Source organism: Lycium barbarum, chromosome 10, assembly GCF_019175385.1.
Source record: "Lycium barbarum isolate Lr01 chromosome 10, ASM1917538v2, whole genome shotgun sequence".
Classification (NCBI taxonomy): Eukaryota; Viridiplantae; Streptophyta; class Magnoliopsida; order Solanales; family Solanaceae; genus Lycium; species Lycium barbarum.
In genome coordinates, this window is record NC_083346.1 from 122,943,672 (window position 1) to 122,959,660 (window position 15,989).

Sequence of the window (15,989 nt, forward strand, 5' to 3'; positions counted from 1 at the left end):
GGGCCAAAATTAAAGACCACCCGAAATAGGCAGTTTTGTCAATGGCCCTCCTCTTTTTGACTTTTTATTTTTTGTTTTCTTTTTCAAATCTGAATCAAGTATTTTCGACAGGTAGAAAAAAATTATGTGTAAAAAATTCAGTAAAATTAAAACTAATAGTACTAAGCATGGAATAACTAAAATTATGTGTACTAGTCATCTTGTACCTTTTGCCGGCAATGTGCTTGTTACTCTAATTAGCACTACTATATTAGAGAAATAACAATGCTCAAAACAAGATTGTGATTCCATAAAACTTAGCATGGAATAACTTTGTGGGAAATTAGTCCTGTTACAATGACCTTCGGGATTGAAGCAATGACTAACAAGGATAGTCTAGGGACATTCTTATTTCATATGTATTGCCAGCCAAAAAGAGTAAAGAGAACAGCCATTTCATAAATAGGAAGTAAAACACACACTTTGGTTATGACAAGTGAACAAATTCAGTGCTAAATTCTGCTAAGAATACATATGTTTCTCCACCTTCCTTCCACTTCTAAATCACTCCAGTTTATCTGTTACAGAATAAGATTTAGATTATGCACACTAAAATCTACGTTTGCTTGAGTTCCAAACAAAAGAAGCTAGACATAGGCACGTTGACGCTGATCACTTGTCTTTTTCCACCTACAATAAGAAGTCACGTTGCTCAGATCTTCTAAAAATGACATTGCACCAGTGTCGGATCCTTCAAAAATGAATAACTTTTGAAGGATCCGACACAGAGTTGACAACATTCTCGAAGGAATCAAGACATGCATCGATGTCATTAAGAGTCACTCTGCTTGGAGGGAGAAGCACACGAGAGATCGGTCAATTTGATTTTCAATTCTATATCTCCAGACTCCACCTCACAAAGCCTCAACCAAACATCTTGCACAACTTCACCATTCACCCAACTAATGCTGCTATCGACTGATAGGCAGTTGTCTGTCTCCGGGATAACCTTCCTTAAGGTTGTCCCCTCGGGAGCAACACCGAGAATCTTTCTCAGTCTAGCAGCTGCAACCAAAGGCTGAAGACTGAGATGAGCATTTCCCATCTTGTCATCTGCCTTGAAACGGTCTTTATCAAACACTTCCTGTCATAATTTCATTTCAATGACAAGGAATGAATTTCACAGAAAATTTTCAAAATAAACTGTATCCTAAAAACTACTATTTAGCACAGTTTCAGCAAAGTAACAGCTTAAAATAACCTCAAGAATCACTCCTTTCAATATGTAATACAGTACATACATCCTCCTCTTCAAAAACAAGTCACCAGATTTGGTAAACAGCAAAAAGGTCAACTGGACATTGGATAACACTGTACACCCTCCTGATCTAAATTATTGTTGGAAAGTCAATCAAACTGACAAATGATACTCCCTCCATTTCAATTTATTTGTGTTATTTTCCCTTCTTTTTAGTTTGTTTTATAAAGAATATCACTTCTATATTTAGTATGTTTTAAATTCTAACGTCTCCATTTTACCTTTAAACATAGCATGTTTGAAACCCCAAGATTAAACAGATATTTTGTGGTATGTTATATACATCTTTAGTTTAAGACCACTATGTTCAAAAGTCTACTTTACATTCTTGAGCTTCGTATCTATTCAAATTAAGACACATAAAATGAAATGGAGGGAGAATTAACTTATTCTGTTATTTATCTAGTTAGTTTCTCTATGAAAGTTTCGATAAGGCTTTATTGGTTACAAGTCGTTGCAGATTTGATTTATTAAATCCTAAAGTACTTGGAAATTCTAGTTACTTCTGAAATATAGAGCTGTAACATAAAGATGACAACACAACTGCTGACAATACAAAAGTCTAGGTAGAAGCATATACCAATTGGAGAACCTCAGCCGGTTCGGAGATAGAGAAGCAGAATTCTTCATTCCAAACAGGATTAAGGCAGCAGTTTATGACTTTGGTTTTGACAGTCTGGTACAGGTGTAAAACAATAAAATGCAATATCAGATGTCAGCTCAATATAGCAATCTCAAATGTAAGCTAAATATAGCAATCGCATAACTCTCATGCAAAGTGAAAGGATAGCATCACAAATCGCAACAAACGCCTGAGGTGACATACAACATAAAAGATATTAGTATAATCTTTCCCAAACAATTTTACTAAGAATTTTCCATAAATGAGAGAGATACCCTATTTCCAGCTCTACATGTGAGGCAGCAAACAATTAGTGAGAAAAAAAATCAATTTATCAGTGAACTCTATCAAATTCTAAAATGTTGAATTTGATCCGACAATCACATTTCATTATTGCTATTGCTAACTAGGATTAAGGGTATGCAATTGAAACCATACTTGTAAAAGCTCTGAATGTCCATGAATAAAGATGTTCTCGTTCGGGGACGGGGGCGAGGGTTAGGAGGGGTAAGTGAGTTAAAGGAGCGTCTAGGTTGAGAGTAGGTTCTTGGAACATTGGGACGTTAACGGGGAAGTCCATAGAGCTAGTTAAGATTCTTAAGAAAAGGAACATTAATATAGCTTGTATCCAAGAGACCAAATGGGTAGGTCCTAAAGCTAAGGAGGTAGACGGGTATAAGCTATGATTCTCTGGTAGGTCGAAGTATAGAAATGGGGTGGGCATTTTAGTGGATAGTGAATTAAGGGATCAGGTGGTAGAGGTTAGGAGGGCCACTGATAGGATGATGTCGATTAAGGTGGTCGTTGAAGGACTCACTTTGAACATTATTAGTGCATATGCGCCGCAAGCGGGCTTAGGCGAGGAGGAGAAGAGGCGCTTTTGGGAGGATTTGGACGAGTTAGTGGGAGGCATACCGCCTACTGAGAAGCTATTTGTGGGAGGCGATTTCAATGGACACATCGGGCCTATTTCGGGAGGTTATGATGATGTGCATGGAGGCTTTGGCTTCGGGGACAGAAATGGAGGAGGAGTCTCACTTTTGGATTTTGCAAGAGCTTTTGGGTTGGTGATAGCCAATTCGAGTTTTCCAAAGAAGGAGGAACACTTGGTAACCTTCCGTAGTTCGGTGGCTAAAACTCAGATAGACTTTTTACTCCTTCGGAAGGATGATAAAGGTCTGTGCAAAGATTGTAAGGTCATTCCGAGCGACTATCTTACAACCCGACATAAGCTCTTGGTGATGGATTTAGGGATCAAGAGGACGAGGAAGAAGAGGGTCGTGGATGACCGACGTAGGATCAGATGGGGTAGTTTGACCACGATTAGTGCACTGGAGATGGGAGAGAAATTGAAGGATATGGGGGCCTGGGATAGTAGTGGGGATGCGACCAGTATGTGGGACAAGACGGCTAGTTACATTAGGGTGGTAGCAAGAGAAGTGTTGGGGGTCTCGACAGGTAGTCGTGGCCAGCATAAAGGAGACTGGTGGTGGAATGGAGAAGTTCAAGGGAAAGTGGAAGCAAAGAAGGTGGCGTATGAGAAGTTGATAGAAAGCAAGGATGAAGTGGAGAAGTGGACAAACACGGAGCTTTATAAGATGGCGAGGAAGGAGGCGAAGTTGGCGGTTTCGACGGCAAAAGCGGCAGCTTTTGAACGCATGTATGCTGAACTAGAAGAGAAAGGAGGGGACCAAAAATTGTTCAGGCTAGCCAAGGCGAGGGAGAGAAAGGCACGTGATGTGGATCAAGTAAAGTGCATCAAGGACGAGCATGGCAAAGTATTGGTAGAGGAGACTCTCATTAGACGGAGATGGCAGTCATACTTCTACAAACTCTTGAATGAAGAAGAGGACAGAGACATTGTGTTGGGAGATTTAGAACATACAGGAAGGCGGCGTGATTTTGAGTATTGCAGGAGTATTAAGGTTGAGGAGGTTAGGGGTGTTGTTCGTAGGATGCGCAGGGGAAGAGCGATCGGACCTGACGGGATTCCTAGGGAATTTTGGAAGAGCGCGGGGCCGGCAGGTCTGGAGTGGCTGACTAGGTTGTTTAATGTCATCTTTAAGACGGCATTGATGCCCGAAGAATGGAGGGCGAGTGTAATGATCCCTCTGTACAAGAATAAGGGAGATATCCAGAGTTGTAACAACTATAAAGGTATCAAACTGCTAAGCCATACTATGAAAGTGTGGGAAAGGGTGGTGGAGATGAGGGTGAGGAGAGGTGTGTCTATTTCAGAGAACCAGTTCGGATTCATGCCGGGACGCTCAACTACAGAAGCCATCCATCTTGTGAGAAGATTGGTGGAGCAGTATAGGGAGAGGAAGAGAGACTTACACATGGTATTCATCGACCTAGAAAAAGCTTATGACAAAGTTCCTAGAGAGATCCTATGGAAATGCTTGGAGGCTAAAAGTGTACCTGTGGCGTACATTAGGGTGATCAAGGACATGTATGAGGGAGCCAAAACCAAAGTAAGGACAGTAGGAGGAGACTCAGAGCACTTTCTAGTTGTGATGGGGTTGCATCAAGGATCAGCTCTTAGTCCGTTTCTATTTGCCTTAGTGATGGATGGATTGACACGGCAAATTCAAGGTGAGGTGCCATGGTGTATGCTTTTCGCGGACGACATAGTCCTGATCGACGAGACTCGTAACGGAGTTAACGCTAAGCTGGAGGGTTGGAGACATACTCTGGAGGCTAAAGGGTTTAAGCTGAGTAGGACCAAGCACCTCAGGAGGCTGGCGTAGAAGTGAGGCTTGGTACCCAGGCCATCCAGAAGAAAAGTAGTTTTAAGTACCTTGGGTCTATTGTGCAAGGCAGCGGGGAGATTGACGATGATGTCACACATCGTATTGGGGCAAGGTGGATGAAATAGAGGCTTGCTTCCGGAGTGCTATGTGACAAGAAGGTGCCACCAAAACTTAAGGGCAAGTTCTACAAAGCGGTGGTTAGACCGACTATGTTGTATGGGGCAGAGTGCTGGCTAGTTAAGATCTCTCACGTTCAAAAGATGAAAGTTGCCGAGATGAGAATGTTGAGATGGATGTGTGGCCACACCAGGAGCGACAGGATTAGGAATGAGGATATTCGGGATAAGGTGGGGGTGGCCTCGGTGGAAGACAAGATGCGAGAAGCGAGATTGAGATGGTTTGGGCATGTGAAGAGGAGAGACACAGATGCCCCAGTGCGGAGGTGTGAGAGGTTGGCCATGAATGGTTTCAGACGAGGTAGGGGTAGGCCGAAGAAGTATTGGGGAGAGGTAATTAGACACGACATGACGCAATTACAGCTTACCGAGGACATGACCTTAGATAGGAGAGTTTGGAGGACCCAAATTAGGGTAGAAAGTTAGTAGATAGTCTCGCTATCCGTTCTTATTAGGAGTCGCAGTATCGCAATATAATTTCGTGTGCTCGGATTTATGCTATTATCTGCTATTTCCTGTGCTTTGATTATCCTGTGGTATCTGTGTCGATTGCATTATTTTATTTTATATTATTGCTTTTCCATGTCGCTTTGAATTTCTTAGCCTTATCTGACTTTTTTAATGCTTTTATGCTTTTCTTGAGCCGAGGGTCTTTCGGAAACAGCCGTCCTACCTTGGTAGGAGTAAGGTCTGCGTACACTCTACCCTCCCCAGACCCCATGATGTGGGATTTCACTGGGTTGTTGTTGTTGTCATCTGAGTAACATGAGACAGATAATATCTTAAGGAAGAAAAGCAGGGGAAAACTAGAACGACCTGATTACCGAGCTTGAGAATGACATAAGGATCACTTGTCTTGAAGTCCCGAATCACCAACCGTCTTCCTTTTACAACAGTCACTTTTATCTGTCCCAATGTGTCTGCCATAATCCACTATTGCAAAGTCACGAACTCCGAAAGCAGGACTAGAACTGCATTTCACATGGCAACTTATTAGCCTTATCAGTAGAAGCTAAAACATATTACAAGATATGGAAAAGAAACAAGCAGTTGACTTTGAGTGGGTGTGGGGGGGTGGCTGCATAAGACAGAATTTGACTACCTGAAACTTATTGGCATAAATATATGATTTCCACCCATTTAGTGATAGGTAAATCAGGCAAGATAGATAATGAAAAGCAAAATGGAGATCCAATCCAAAAGCTATGTTGCCCGGTCTCTACAAAAATATTGTCGCACCCATGTCAGATCCTCAAAAAATGCACTACTTTTGGAGGATCCGACATGCAACTGTCAGCATTTTTAAAGAGTCCGAGCAACATATATAGCCGAAGACAAAAACGTTATGAAATAGATTGGTAAAGTAGCATGGATCATCATCACACTCAATTGCTTACCAATTGGGATCAGGGGCAGAAATGGTCGCCGGAAAATCACACTGTATATACAAGGTCAAATTTTTGTTTTATGTATAAATAGAAGATGTTGAACCCCTTGGTGAAAATTCTACCTCTGCATCTGATTGGGATCACAACATTAATTCTAGCAAATACAAATACAACTGCACCAAAATACATAAGCCCTGTTGTTAGATACAGAATTTCAATAGCTGTGTCCTACTAAACAGTAAACAAAAACCTGAAAAATCAGCAGGAATTAAAAAAAAAAAAAAAACCTATTAAAAACTTTAACTCACATAAAGCAGACACCAGTTCTTGCTAAAACTCAGACAGCTGCACTTCATAGTACATTATAGTATCTTACAATTCAGTTAGATAAAGATAACTTCACTAGCAGTGTCCAACTAAAGAGTACTAAGCAGAAACCTCAAAAAAAAAAAAAAAAAAAACAGCAGCAAAAGTAGAAAATGAAGCAGATCCAGATGTCTAAAACTTCCACAAACCTCTAAAAACAGCAGAAAAGAAGAACAAAAAATCTTTAACTCACATGAAGCATATTCCACTTCTTCCAAAAAACTCAGGAAGTTGCAACATAGTGCATAATACCTTACAATTCAGTTAGATAAAGAGATATTTTCCAACAAAATAGTAAGCAGAAACTTTAAAGAAATAGCAGACTGAATAGAAATAGATCTTTAATGCAAATAAAGCAGATCCAGATATCTAAAACTTCCACAAAACCTTTAAAAACATCAAAAAAAGAAAGAGAGAAAAAAAACAGCATCTTTAACTCATATGAAGCATGCATCACTTCTTGCTAAACCCCAGACAACTATAGCATAGTACATAATACCTTACAATTCAGCTAAATAAAGAGAACTTCACTAGCAGTGTCCAACTAAATAGTACTCCTCTGTCCCAATTTATGTGATTCAATTCTCAAGAGTTAAATTTTTTTATTTTGACCGTGAATTCGGACATACAAATTTTTAAGCTTTTTTTAAAATAATTTACATTTTCAGCAACTACATAAAAGTATTATAAGTCACAATAATTAACAATTTAAAATACTTAAAGGACATACAAATAAATTGCCATAAAAATTTTTCTAGTTTGACTCTCGAAAAACATGACAAATATCACATAAATTGCAACGGACAGAGTAAAAACAAGATCTTTAATGCAAATGAAGCAGACCCATAGGTCTAAAACTTCCACAAACCTCAACAAACAGCAGAAAAGAAGAAAAAAACAAGAATAAAGAGAATTCCACTAGCACTGTCCATCTAAATAGTAAGCTGAAACCTTATTAAAAAAAATTAAAAAAAAAAAAAAAAAGACAACAACATACCAAGTGTCGTAGTGGGGAAACCTTAAAAGCAAAAACAAAAAAACAGCAGACAGAATAAAAATAGGATCTTTATTGCAAATGAAGCAGACCCAAATGACTACAATTTCCACAAAAACCTTTAAAAACAACAAAACAGAAAGAAAAAACAAGATCTTTAACTCATATGAAGCAGACCCAAATATCCAAGAAACCTTAAAAACAACAGTAAGGGAAAAAAAAAAAAGGAAAACTTTTTTTTTTTTTTAACTCACTTGAATCAGACCCAAATGTGTGAAATTCCCAAAATGCAAAAAGATTTTCTTGTTCAAAAGGTTGTCCTATCTGTTTGCCTTTGCACAGTGAAAGAGCTAAAGAACCAACCAAGAGTAGACAGGGAAAAATGGAGCTAACCAATAGATAAATTAAGTGAGGAGTATATTTATATTGTTTGGGATTTTGGGGGCTGTTGGCACACTAGTCACCATACGTTCCTCCCAATTAAACGTGTACATGGATCAGGTTGGTTCAAGTTTTTTAAAAATAAAACTAAACTAATTGTATTGAATTTTTAAATTTATAAATTAAATCAAATTGATAAAAGTCAGATTTTTCAATCTCGAGTTTTCTCGATTTTTTCGGATTGCTATTTTTTTGGGTAAAGTCTTTATATTTCTTTATTCCTAATAAGATACGACTATCTAATTAAGATATTTATTAAGAAAATAACACAAAATGTGAGACGAGAGATGACATTGTACTAAAATATTCAATAAAATAAGTAATGAAATTGCATAAAATAAAATGATCATAATGTAAAAGTACTGAGTCATGCTATAATAAATACGACTAATTTATAAAGCATATAGAAAATGATCATAATTTAAAAGTACTAAGTCATGCTAAAATAAGTACAACTAATATTACATGAATAGATATTAAAGAAAAAATAATATTAAGTTATGTATTTTCACTTTCTAAACTAATATAAAACTAAAGAATAGATATCCAGCATTATTGTTAGTGTTAGTGTTAGAATTGATTTTTTTTTTGTCAGCATTAGTATTAATTTGATTTTTATTGAGTTTTATATGAGTTACTAATATCTATGGGCTATAAAAATTATTGGACCATTCAAAATTCTAATTCCATGCATGAAATAATATGTTAAAAGATAAAAATCAATGGAAAAAGTTTAAGAAACATTTATAAATTACATATAAATAAAAAAATTTGTGTATACAATATTTTAAAAATTTTATAAATGTAATGTCGGGTTGGTTTAATTTAGTTTGACCTTTTTTTTTCTTTTTTTTTTTAGTTAAAATCAAACCAAATCAATAGTGTTCGGGTTTTTCTTCTTTAAAATCAAACCAAGTCAAATCAAATCACTAGTTGGATTTTTTCCTCGTTTGGTTTGGACTATCGGTTTGGTACGGTTTGTCGGTTTCCTTGGTACACCGCTACTCCCTATTTATGTCTTTTTTTTTTTGAAGTTTCCAACCCAGTATTCAGTACCAGCATTGAAGTCCGGCTAAATTTGAGTTCGCACCGCTGTAGGATCATTTTGGGGAAACGCTCCCTGTCAAGAATTTTTTTCATAATCAGAACTCGAACTCGTGGCCTCTGGCTAAGGGGGAGCAGTCTCATCCGCTGGACCATATCCTTTGGTGGTTCTCCTAATTTATGTCACTATATAGTGAAAAAGAATACTACCTCCGTACCAATTTATATGACATCTTTTAAATTTTGAGAGTCAAATGAATCTTTCTTTATCTGTAATTTTTTCACATATCTTTTAAATATTTTGAATTATTAATTATTGTGACTTATAGTATTTTTTACGTAGTTTTCAAATATATTAATTTTTATCTTTAAAAAGTTATGGATTCTATCTTCGCATTCATGATCAAATTAAGAAACTTGACTCCGAGATTCGAACTATGGCACATAAATTGAGACAGAGAGTGTAATATCTTTTTATATTTAATAAGTAATAATGTATCTTTAGTTTTTTCATTTTACTCTTAATGAAATGATTTACCATAGAAATTTTTATGACTTATTCTAGATTACAAGTTTAAAAAATTTCATTTCCCGTGAATTTCATGCCCAACAAATATTTTCACGTAAATTGGGGCGGAGGGATTATTATATTAATCCACTATACTTAAATTTAAAACTAAAGTAGGGGACGATTTCAATTTGCATGGCATAATATGAAGGGCGCCCTAATATAATAACCATGAAATTTAAAAAAGAAATGAATGATTTTACAAATTTGTACGAGTAACTTTTAAATATGTTATAAGAATAACACTTATGTGGTTATAATTTTTTTTCCTCATTAGTAAAATAGGAAGTTCAAGTTAAATATTTTCAAATTTGTAAGTATATTGCTTTCTTCTTAATACGAACTAATAAAGAAATAATATTATTCTTTATAGAATGAACGGAGTATTTATAATTGTTCACAAAACAATGATTATACTTTCGTGTTGCGAGTTCAACCAAATCTAATATTAATTTAGATATACATTATTAATATTTTAATAAATAATTCGAACTCATATTTTCATAAATATAATGAGTTTAACGCTTAAAATTTCGAAAATTTAATTGATAAAGTTTAAATTCTAGAACTGTGAAGGTTAGACGGAAGGTTATTTGGATTAATTTGGTTCATTTGCCTAATTATATTTTCCTATCTTCTTTTATTTTCTTTTGTCACGTTCTTTATATATAACTCGTGTTAGCCGTTTAATTTGAACATGGAATTTATTTATAGAAGTCCAGACTATTCAACGCTACAATATGGCAACATTCCACATTAGTGTCACTTTTCGGACAATAGTCATTACAATGCTTAAAAATTTTCCACACTCCTTTTCTTTTTTGCTTTTGACCAAATTCAACTTATCTATCTATACTTAGAATGAATTTTAAATTTTAATTTAAAAAATATCTCAGTAATTACAACTAAAATTCAAAAAATTATATACATAATAGAGAATATGAGGAAATGTGAAACTTAAGGGTATACTCGATGCACATAATATTAAAAAAACAATCATTAAAATGTAGCAATAATTTTTGTAACAAAAAAAAAAATGTCTACGTGCAAAATAGACATTGCATTAGAAAAAGAAGGGGGGGTGGGGGGGACGGGGGTGGTGGAATGTTGTTTTCTCTCTTTCGTGGAAAATGCTTTTTCTTGAAAATATTTAGGCAACCAAACACCCAAAAAAAAAAAAAAAAAAAGAAGGACTGATTCTGAAAAATAAATTCATTGTACTAAACACACCATAACTAGACTTCTAGCTTTAAAAGGCTACAACTGTTTCCAAAAAAGGGACAAACGAAACAACATTGGAAGTCACCTTAAAACTTAAAATACCAAAAAAAAAAAAAGAGCAATTTCTAATTGTACAACAGTTCATACAAAGAGAAAATATTAAGAACTGAAATTAAGAGATAGTACTAGTATAAGCTTTTTTTTCTAGCTTCTCTAGTACTGTCAAACCTTACTCCTTATGCTCTCCACATGATTCACATCATTTGCCTCACTATTAGACTGAGAATTTGAAGCAACATCGTCATCACTCTGCATGTATCCATTACTCATATGTCCATAAGCAAAGTAGCCATGATGATAAGCCATAGTAAAATTAGGTGGCAAGGGATAATTAATAGGTGCCATATTGTTGGCAATGCTAGATGAAGCCGCGGGATCAACTACAACCCCCCGTGGCTTCATTAGCAGCAGCTCCCCTCTAAGGGAGCTGCGGTCCCCACCATCGCACTCGCGATAACGGTGCAAGTACAGAGTCAGGGGTTCGATGTAATCATCGAACCCTAACTTGCTCATGGCCCAGAGCATGTCCTCGGCCATGATAGTCTTGCGCTGTTCGCGCTGGCAACGGTCATTGGCTTCGCTAGTAACGAAGCTGATGAACTCGGACACGCATTCTTGGATTGTCTCTTTCGCGTCGTCCGATATCTTGGCGTGTGGAGGCAGTATTTTTCGGATGATTCGGATCACGTTTGCTATTGGCATGAAACGGTCTTGCTCGCGGACAGTGCATTCAGAATCGTTTGTGGATGAAACATTGATATTATTATTGCTGTTGTTATTGTTCGTTGTAGTTGTGACTTGGTTGAGTTGGGCAGCCAGATTCATGTTGCCATCTTAAAAAGAAAAGAAATACTGTTACAAAATTGTGGCATAAGATTAATAGTAAGACTAATCATATTTGGACTATATATTAATGCTGGTCATCTGCTTACCGCAGCCATTCTCTTTTTATTCGAGTTGCGACTGGCTATGCTTTGCAAAATGTGAAAAGTCATTTAATAAACAAAACTACAAGACTAATAGTAAGACTAATCATATTTAGACTATATTAATGCTGGTATTTAGACTATATTAATGCTGGTCATCTGCTTACCGCAATTCCATCGATCTTTTATTAGAGTTTGAGAGCGGCAATGCTTTGCAAAATGTGAAGTCATTTAAAAGACAAAATTATAACAACATATCCAGTGTGATTTTACAAGTGAAGTCTAGAGAGGATGGAGTGTACGCAGACCTTACCCCTTACCTTGTATGAGATAGAGAGTAAAACAAAAGCATTTGTATTGCTTAATACATTTAAGTATAGTGTCTACTAAAAGATAAAATTATCTAGCATAACGTGAAGCATCTTAGGGGATTGATTTTTAAGATAGTCACTCAACTAATGTACTTGTCATTGTTTTTTAACAGAAAAGTCACTCAATTATTGCAAACATTTCTAGTGGAGTTTTTGAACAACCTTACATATAACTTCAAGAACAAAAGTAAGCATGTTGTCCAATTCTAGAGCACAATCCTTAATTTGTAATGTCTCCATGTTTTTTCCTGATGGCTAGAAAAGTTTGCTCAAAACTTGGGTTCATGCTAATTGATTCTTTCGCCGATCTTGTGCTTTCTTCTTGTTACGTTTACTTCTTTAAAAACAACCACCACTTGTTGAAGTAAAAACTGGAGTTCAGGTTGTCTATTTACTTGTAGCATTGATGTCAATTTCCTTCAACAAGTAGTTGTTGTTTTTGAAGAACTAAATTCAAACTAAGAAGAATTGTGGCCCTTCTCTCCACCAGCCTACTCACTGGCTTAAAAATTATTTATTTGTTAGATTCAAAGTCCAATGTATATTCTCCTATAGAATTCAAATTAACATCTTCATTCCGTCATTTTTCAAAAATTGTTTATTTATTATATTTGTACCAACTCAGGTATTTATTTTACTGAAACTTCACCAAATCATTTAATTTTGATTTAACTACTGGATTGATAGAGCGGATCGAGTCAGTGAAGGGGGTCAATTTAATGGTTAAATAAGCCGGATAGCTTTTTATTTTTTAAGAGTTTGGCTTAAAAGAATTTTCACGGCTACAATATCTACTTAAAATATCACCTGAATTGGTTGAGTGACTTTGTAAGTGAAATGACAATAGTTGAGTGACTTTTCTGTTACAAAACAAAGAAATGTGCATTTCTAAGATAAGTAACATTAGTTGAGTGATTTTTTGATTACAAAACAAAAAAAAAAAAAACTTTCTAAGATAATAACTATCAGGTGAGAGACAATCTGAAAAATCAATTCACATTTATTGGTAATAGATTAATTTATGGAGCAAAATCAAGGAGAATTCAAAATGATCACAAGTAAGGAAATTATGTAGTAATGTAACTTTGCCTTGTTTTGGCACAATAAAGTGACTCAAGTTAAGAAAATTATGTAGTAGGTTTGTTTTGTCACAATAAAATGTTCACTCAACTTGTATTTTGTTTCTTCGAAAATAAGGGTGGCCGAATTGTGTAATATTTTTCACTGAAAATTCTTGTTGGCATATTAAATTAGTACTACTACTTTATATGCCATGCCGGAAAATGTAACTTCTACCATTTGGTTACCAAGATGATAAATTGATAATGACTCTTGCGTGACAAAGTCAAGTTAGGTGACTTTTAAAAAAATAATAGTTATGTCATCATTTACAAAAGTTTATTCATTAATTGGTTAATTAGTACAGTTAGAAGTTAGTCTAACATATAAATAAACAAAACGACAGTCAAATGTAACCACCAAATTAGATTGTAGGTAGAAGTTATACTGTGGAGGGCACATAAAGACAACAACTCACAAAAGATCAGAAGAGACCAATTGACAATTTCTGTTACTAAAACTTCAAATGTTTAAAAAGCAACACGATAAATCATAGTGTGAATATAGACCAAAAACCAACAGAAATTAAAACGTTTCTTGTTAGTGGTTTTGGTCATCTATTTTTGTTTGATATGGTGTTTGCTTTACGTCTTGATCAAAAGGGATTTCTCTACTTACTTTGTCTTTACTTTTTTTTTTTAAAATTTTCAATCCACTTATCCCTTATGTTAATATTTTTTTTTAAAAAAATATTGTGCATTAATAATGTAAAATATTAAACTTTATTAAATCTTATCAAGAATAACTATGTAAGTTCATTAGTTAAACGGTCATTGAACTGTTGAAAATAGTTGAACATAGTAAAAAAAAAAAAAAAAGTGACTTATATTTTGTTATCTTACTCAAATGTTACTCAAGTCGAAAAATGAGTATTTTCTTTGTTTTTCTTCTTTCTTTCACGGGTAATTAAATTAATAGAAGCATGACATGTGTAAACATGGGTAGAAAACAGATTAAATGTGGTCAGGTATTTGCATGCATTGACTTGTTTTTATCTTGTCTTTATTAATGCTCAAGCAAAGCAAAAAAAGAAATAAATTCATCAACCATTTACTACTTTATTTACTCGATATAGCAGCCAAAAGAGTGACAAACTAAAAAAGAAATGAAAGTAGAATTTTTTGGGAGTAATTGCACGGGAGGATAATTCAAAAGGAAGAAATTTAGTAATTAGTAGTAGTTGGCTAAAACTCTTCGATGTACTATATCAAAACAGTATTACCATTTCTCCTTTTTTAAATTTATTTATTTATCAAGGAATAAAATGTGCATGTTCATGCATACATAAATATTCAGAAACGATGTCCATCATATATAGTTCTACAGGTTTTTAAAAATGGTTTTCTGAACAATAAAAAAGGATGGTGCAGGAGACTCAAAAGGAAACAACAAAACCCTATAAATTAAAACTTGTGTTCTTAGAGACCAGGGGCGTATGTTGTGTAGAAGTTATAGGTTAGTCCAAATTAACCCACTCGTTTTAATTAGCTCAAACTTGATATATGTGTTAGTATAAAGTCCACTAAATACGTATAAATAATAGATTTCAGACTTAGTAAAACCAATAGGAAGTAATAGAATTTCAAACTCAAACTCATAAAGTTCAAATACTGAGTCTTTGCTAGAGCATCGAACAAAGAACCTCCGGAGGAAAGCTCATGAAACCACACCCCCCCTCCGCCTCCTGCAGAAAAAAAAAAAAAAAAAAAAAGGAATAACACAAAAGACCCGCGAGACTCAAAATCTCGTGGAGGTTTGAGTCCTGAAAGAATTCAAGCATTTCTTCATGGGGTCTAAATAAAATAAAATAAAAACCCATGAATATAATTATGCCACTGATACTTGTATCAGTGTATATCATATCCCTCGGGGTGAAGGCTTTGCCCGGACTCTACCTAAAACGAAATGTTTCGTGCCCCAAAGTTTTTTTTTTTTTTGGTTATCTAAAGAGAAAAAGGAAAGCACATAGTTATATATACGGGGTGAAGGTACTTACCAGAGGAAGTTGTTTTTGGTAACCTGCGGTAGCTATGAAAGCCTCCACTACCATTGCCTCCTCCAAGATCCATTTTTAGATGCTTTAAAAAGAAAGAGGAGTCTGTATATATATAGGAAATAGCAAAGGAAGTGAATGGGCATTCATATAGATACAAGTACAGTTGAAAGAAAGAAGGAAAACAATTGAAGAGCCTCGTGGCAAGAAGGGGCGGAGCCAGGTTGTGGCTAGGGAATTCACCTAAACCTCCTTTTGAAAAAATGTTACCTTATATATATAAAATTAAAATTATTTATTTTATGTATATACAGACGTCAAAACCCCTTTGATTTCTTTGTTTATTTATTTCTTTATATTTTCAAACCCCTTAGTGAAAATTTTAGCTTGCCATTAATGCAAAAGGCGTGGTGAACGAGAAGAGGGTATAGCTAGCAAGAAATAGGCTTCACCGGTTGGGCAAAATTGTGAGCATTGACCATGCACACACAGTAAAGTTTATTAATTTTAGCCATTTTGACTGATGATACTTCTTTTTTTCTTCTTTCCCAATCTAGTTGAATGTGCAAATTCAGTTATTCCTCGATTCATGTGACCAAACCAGTACTCTCTTCGTTCACTTTTACTTGTTCAGTATTCTAAAAATAAAT

At 35.2% G+C, this 15,989-nt stretch overlaps 2 protein-coding genes across 9 annotated transcripts; both read right to left on the reverse strand.

The window, feature by feature from the left end:
• Positions 1–418: 418 nt before the first annotated feature.
• LOC132613527 (protein C2-DOMAIN ABA-RELATED 11-like) lies at positions 419–8,008 on the reverse strand. Of its 8 annotated transcripts, none has more exons than XM_060327569.1 (6): positions 7,851–8,008; positions 6,246–6,409; positions 5,951–6,067; positions 5,665–5,819; positions 1,878–1,973; positions 419–1,123 (listed from the first exon to the last, which is right to left on the reverse strand). In XM_060327569.1, the coding sequence occupies exons 4-6, from the start codon at positions 5,773–5,775 to the stop codon at positions 812–814; spliced, it is 519 nt and encodes a 172-aa protein (XP_060183552.1). In that variant the 5' UTR covers positions 5,776–5,819; positions 5,951–6,067; positions 6,246–6,409; positions 7,851–8,008; the 3' UTR covers positions 419–811. The 8 variants fall into 8 exon arrangements, with proteins under 8 accessions (XP_060183552.1, XP_060183551.1, XP_060183548.1 ...); XM_060327568.1 differs by having other exon boundaries at positions 5,951–6,115; XM_060327565.1 differs by lacking the exon at positions 5,951–6,067.
• A 3,070-nt stretch (positions 8,009–11,078) lies between these two features.
• On the reverse strand, positions 11,079–15,578 carry LOC132616055 (nuclear transcription factor Y subunit B-6-like). Its single transcript, XM_060330663.1, has 2 exons — positions 15,343–15,578; positions 11,079–11,763 (listed from the first exon to the last, which is right to left on the reverse strand). Exons 1-2 carry the CDS (start codon positions 15,413–15,415, stop codon positions 11,093–11,095), a joined length of 744 nt encoding a protein of 247 aa, XP_060186646.1. The 5' UTR covers positions 15,416–15,578; the 3' UTR covers positions 11,079–11,092.
• Positions 15,579–15,989: the final 411 nt, after the last annotated feature.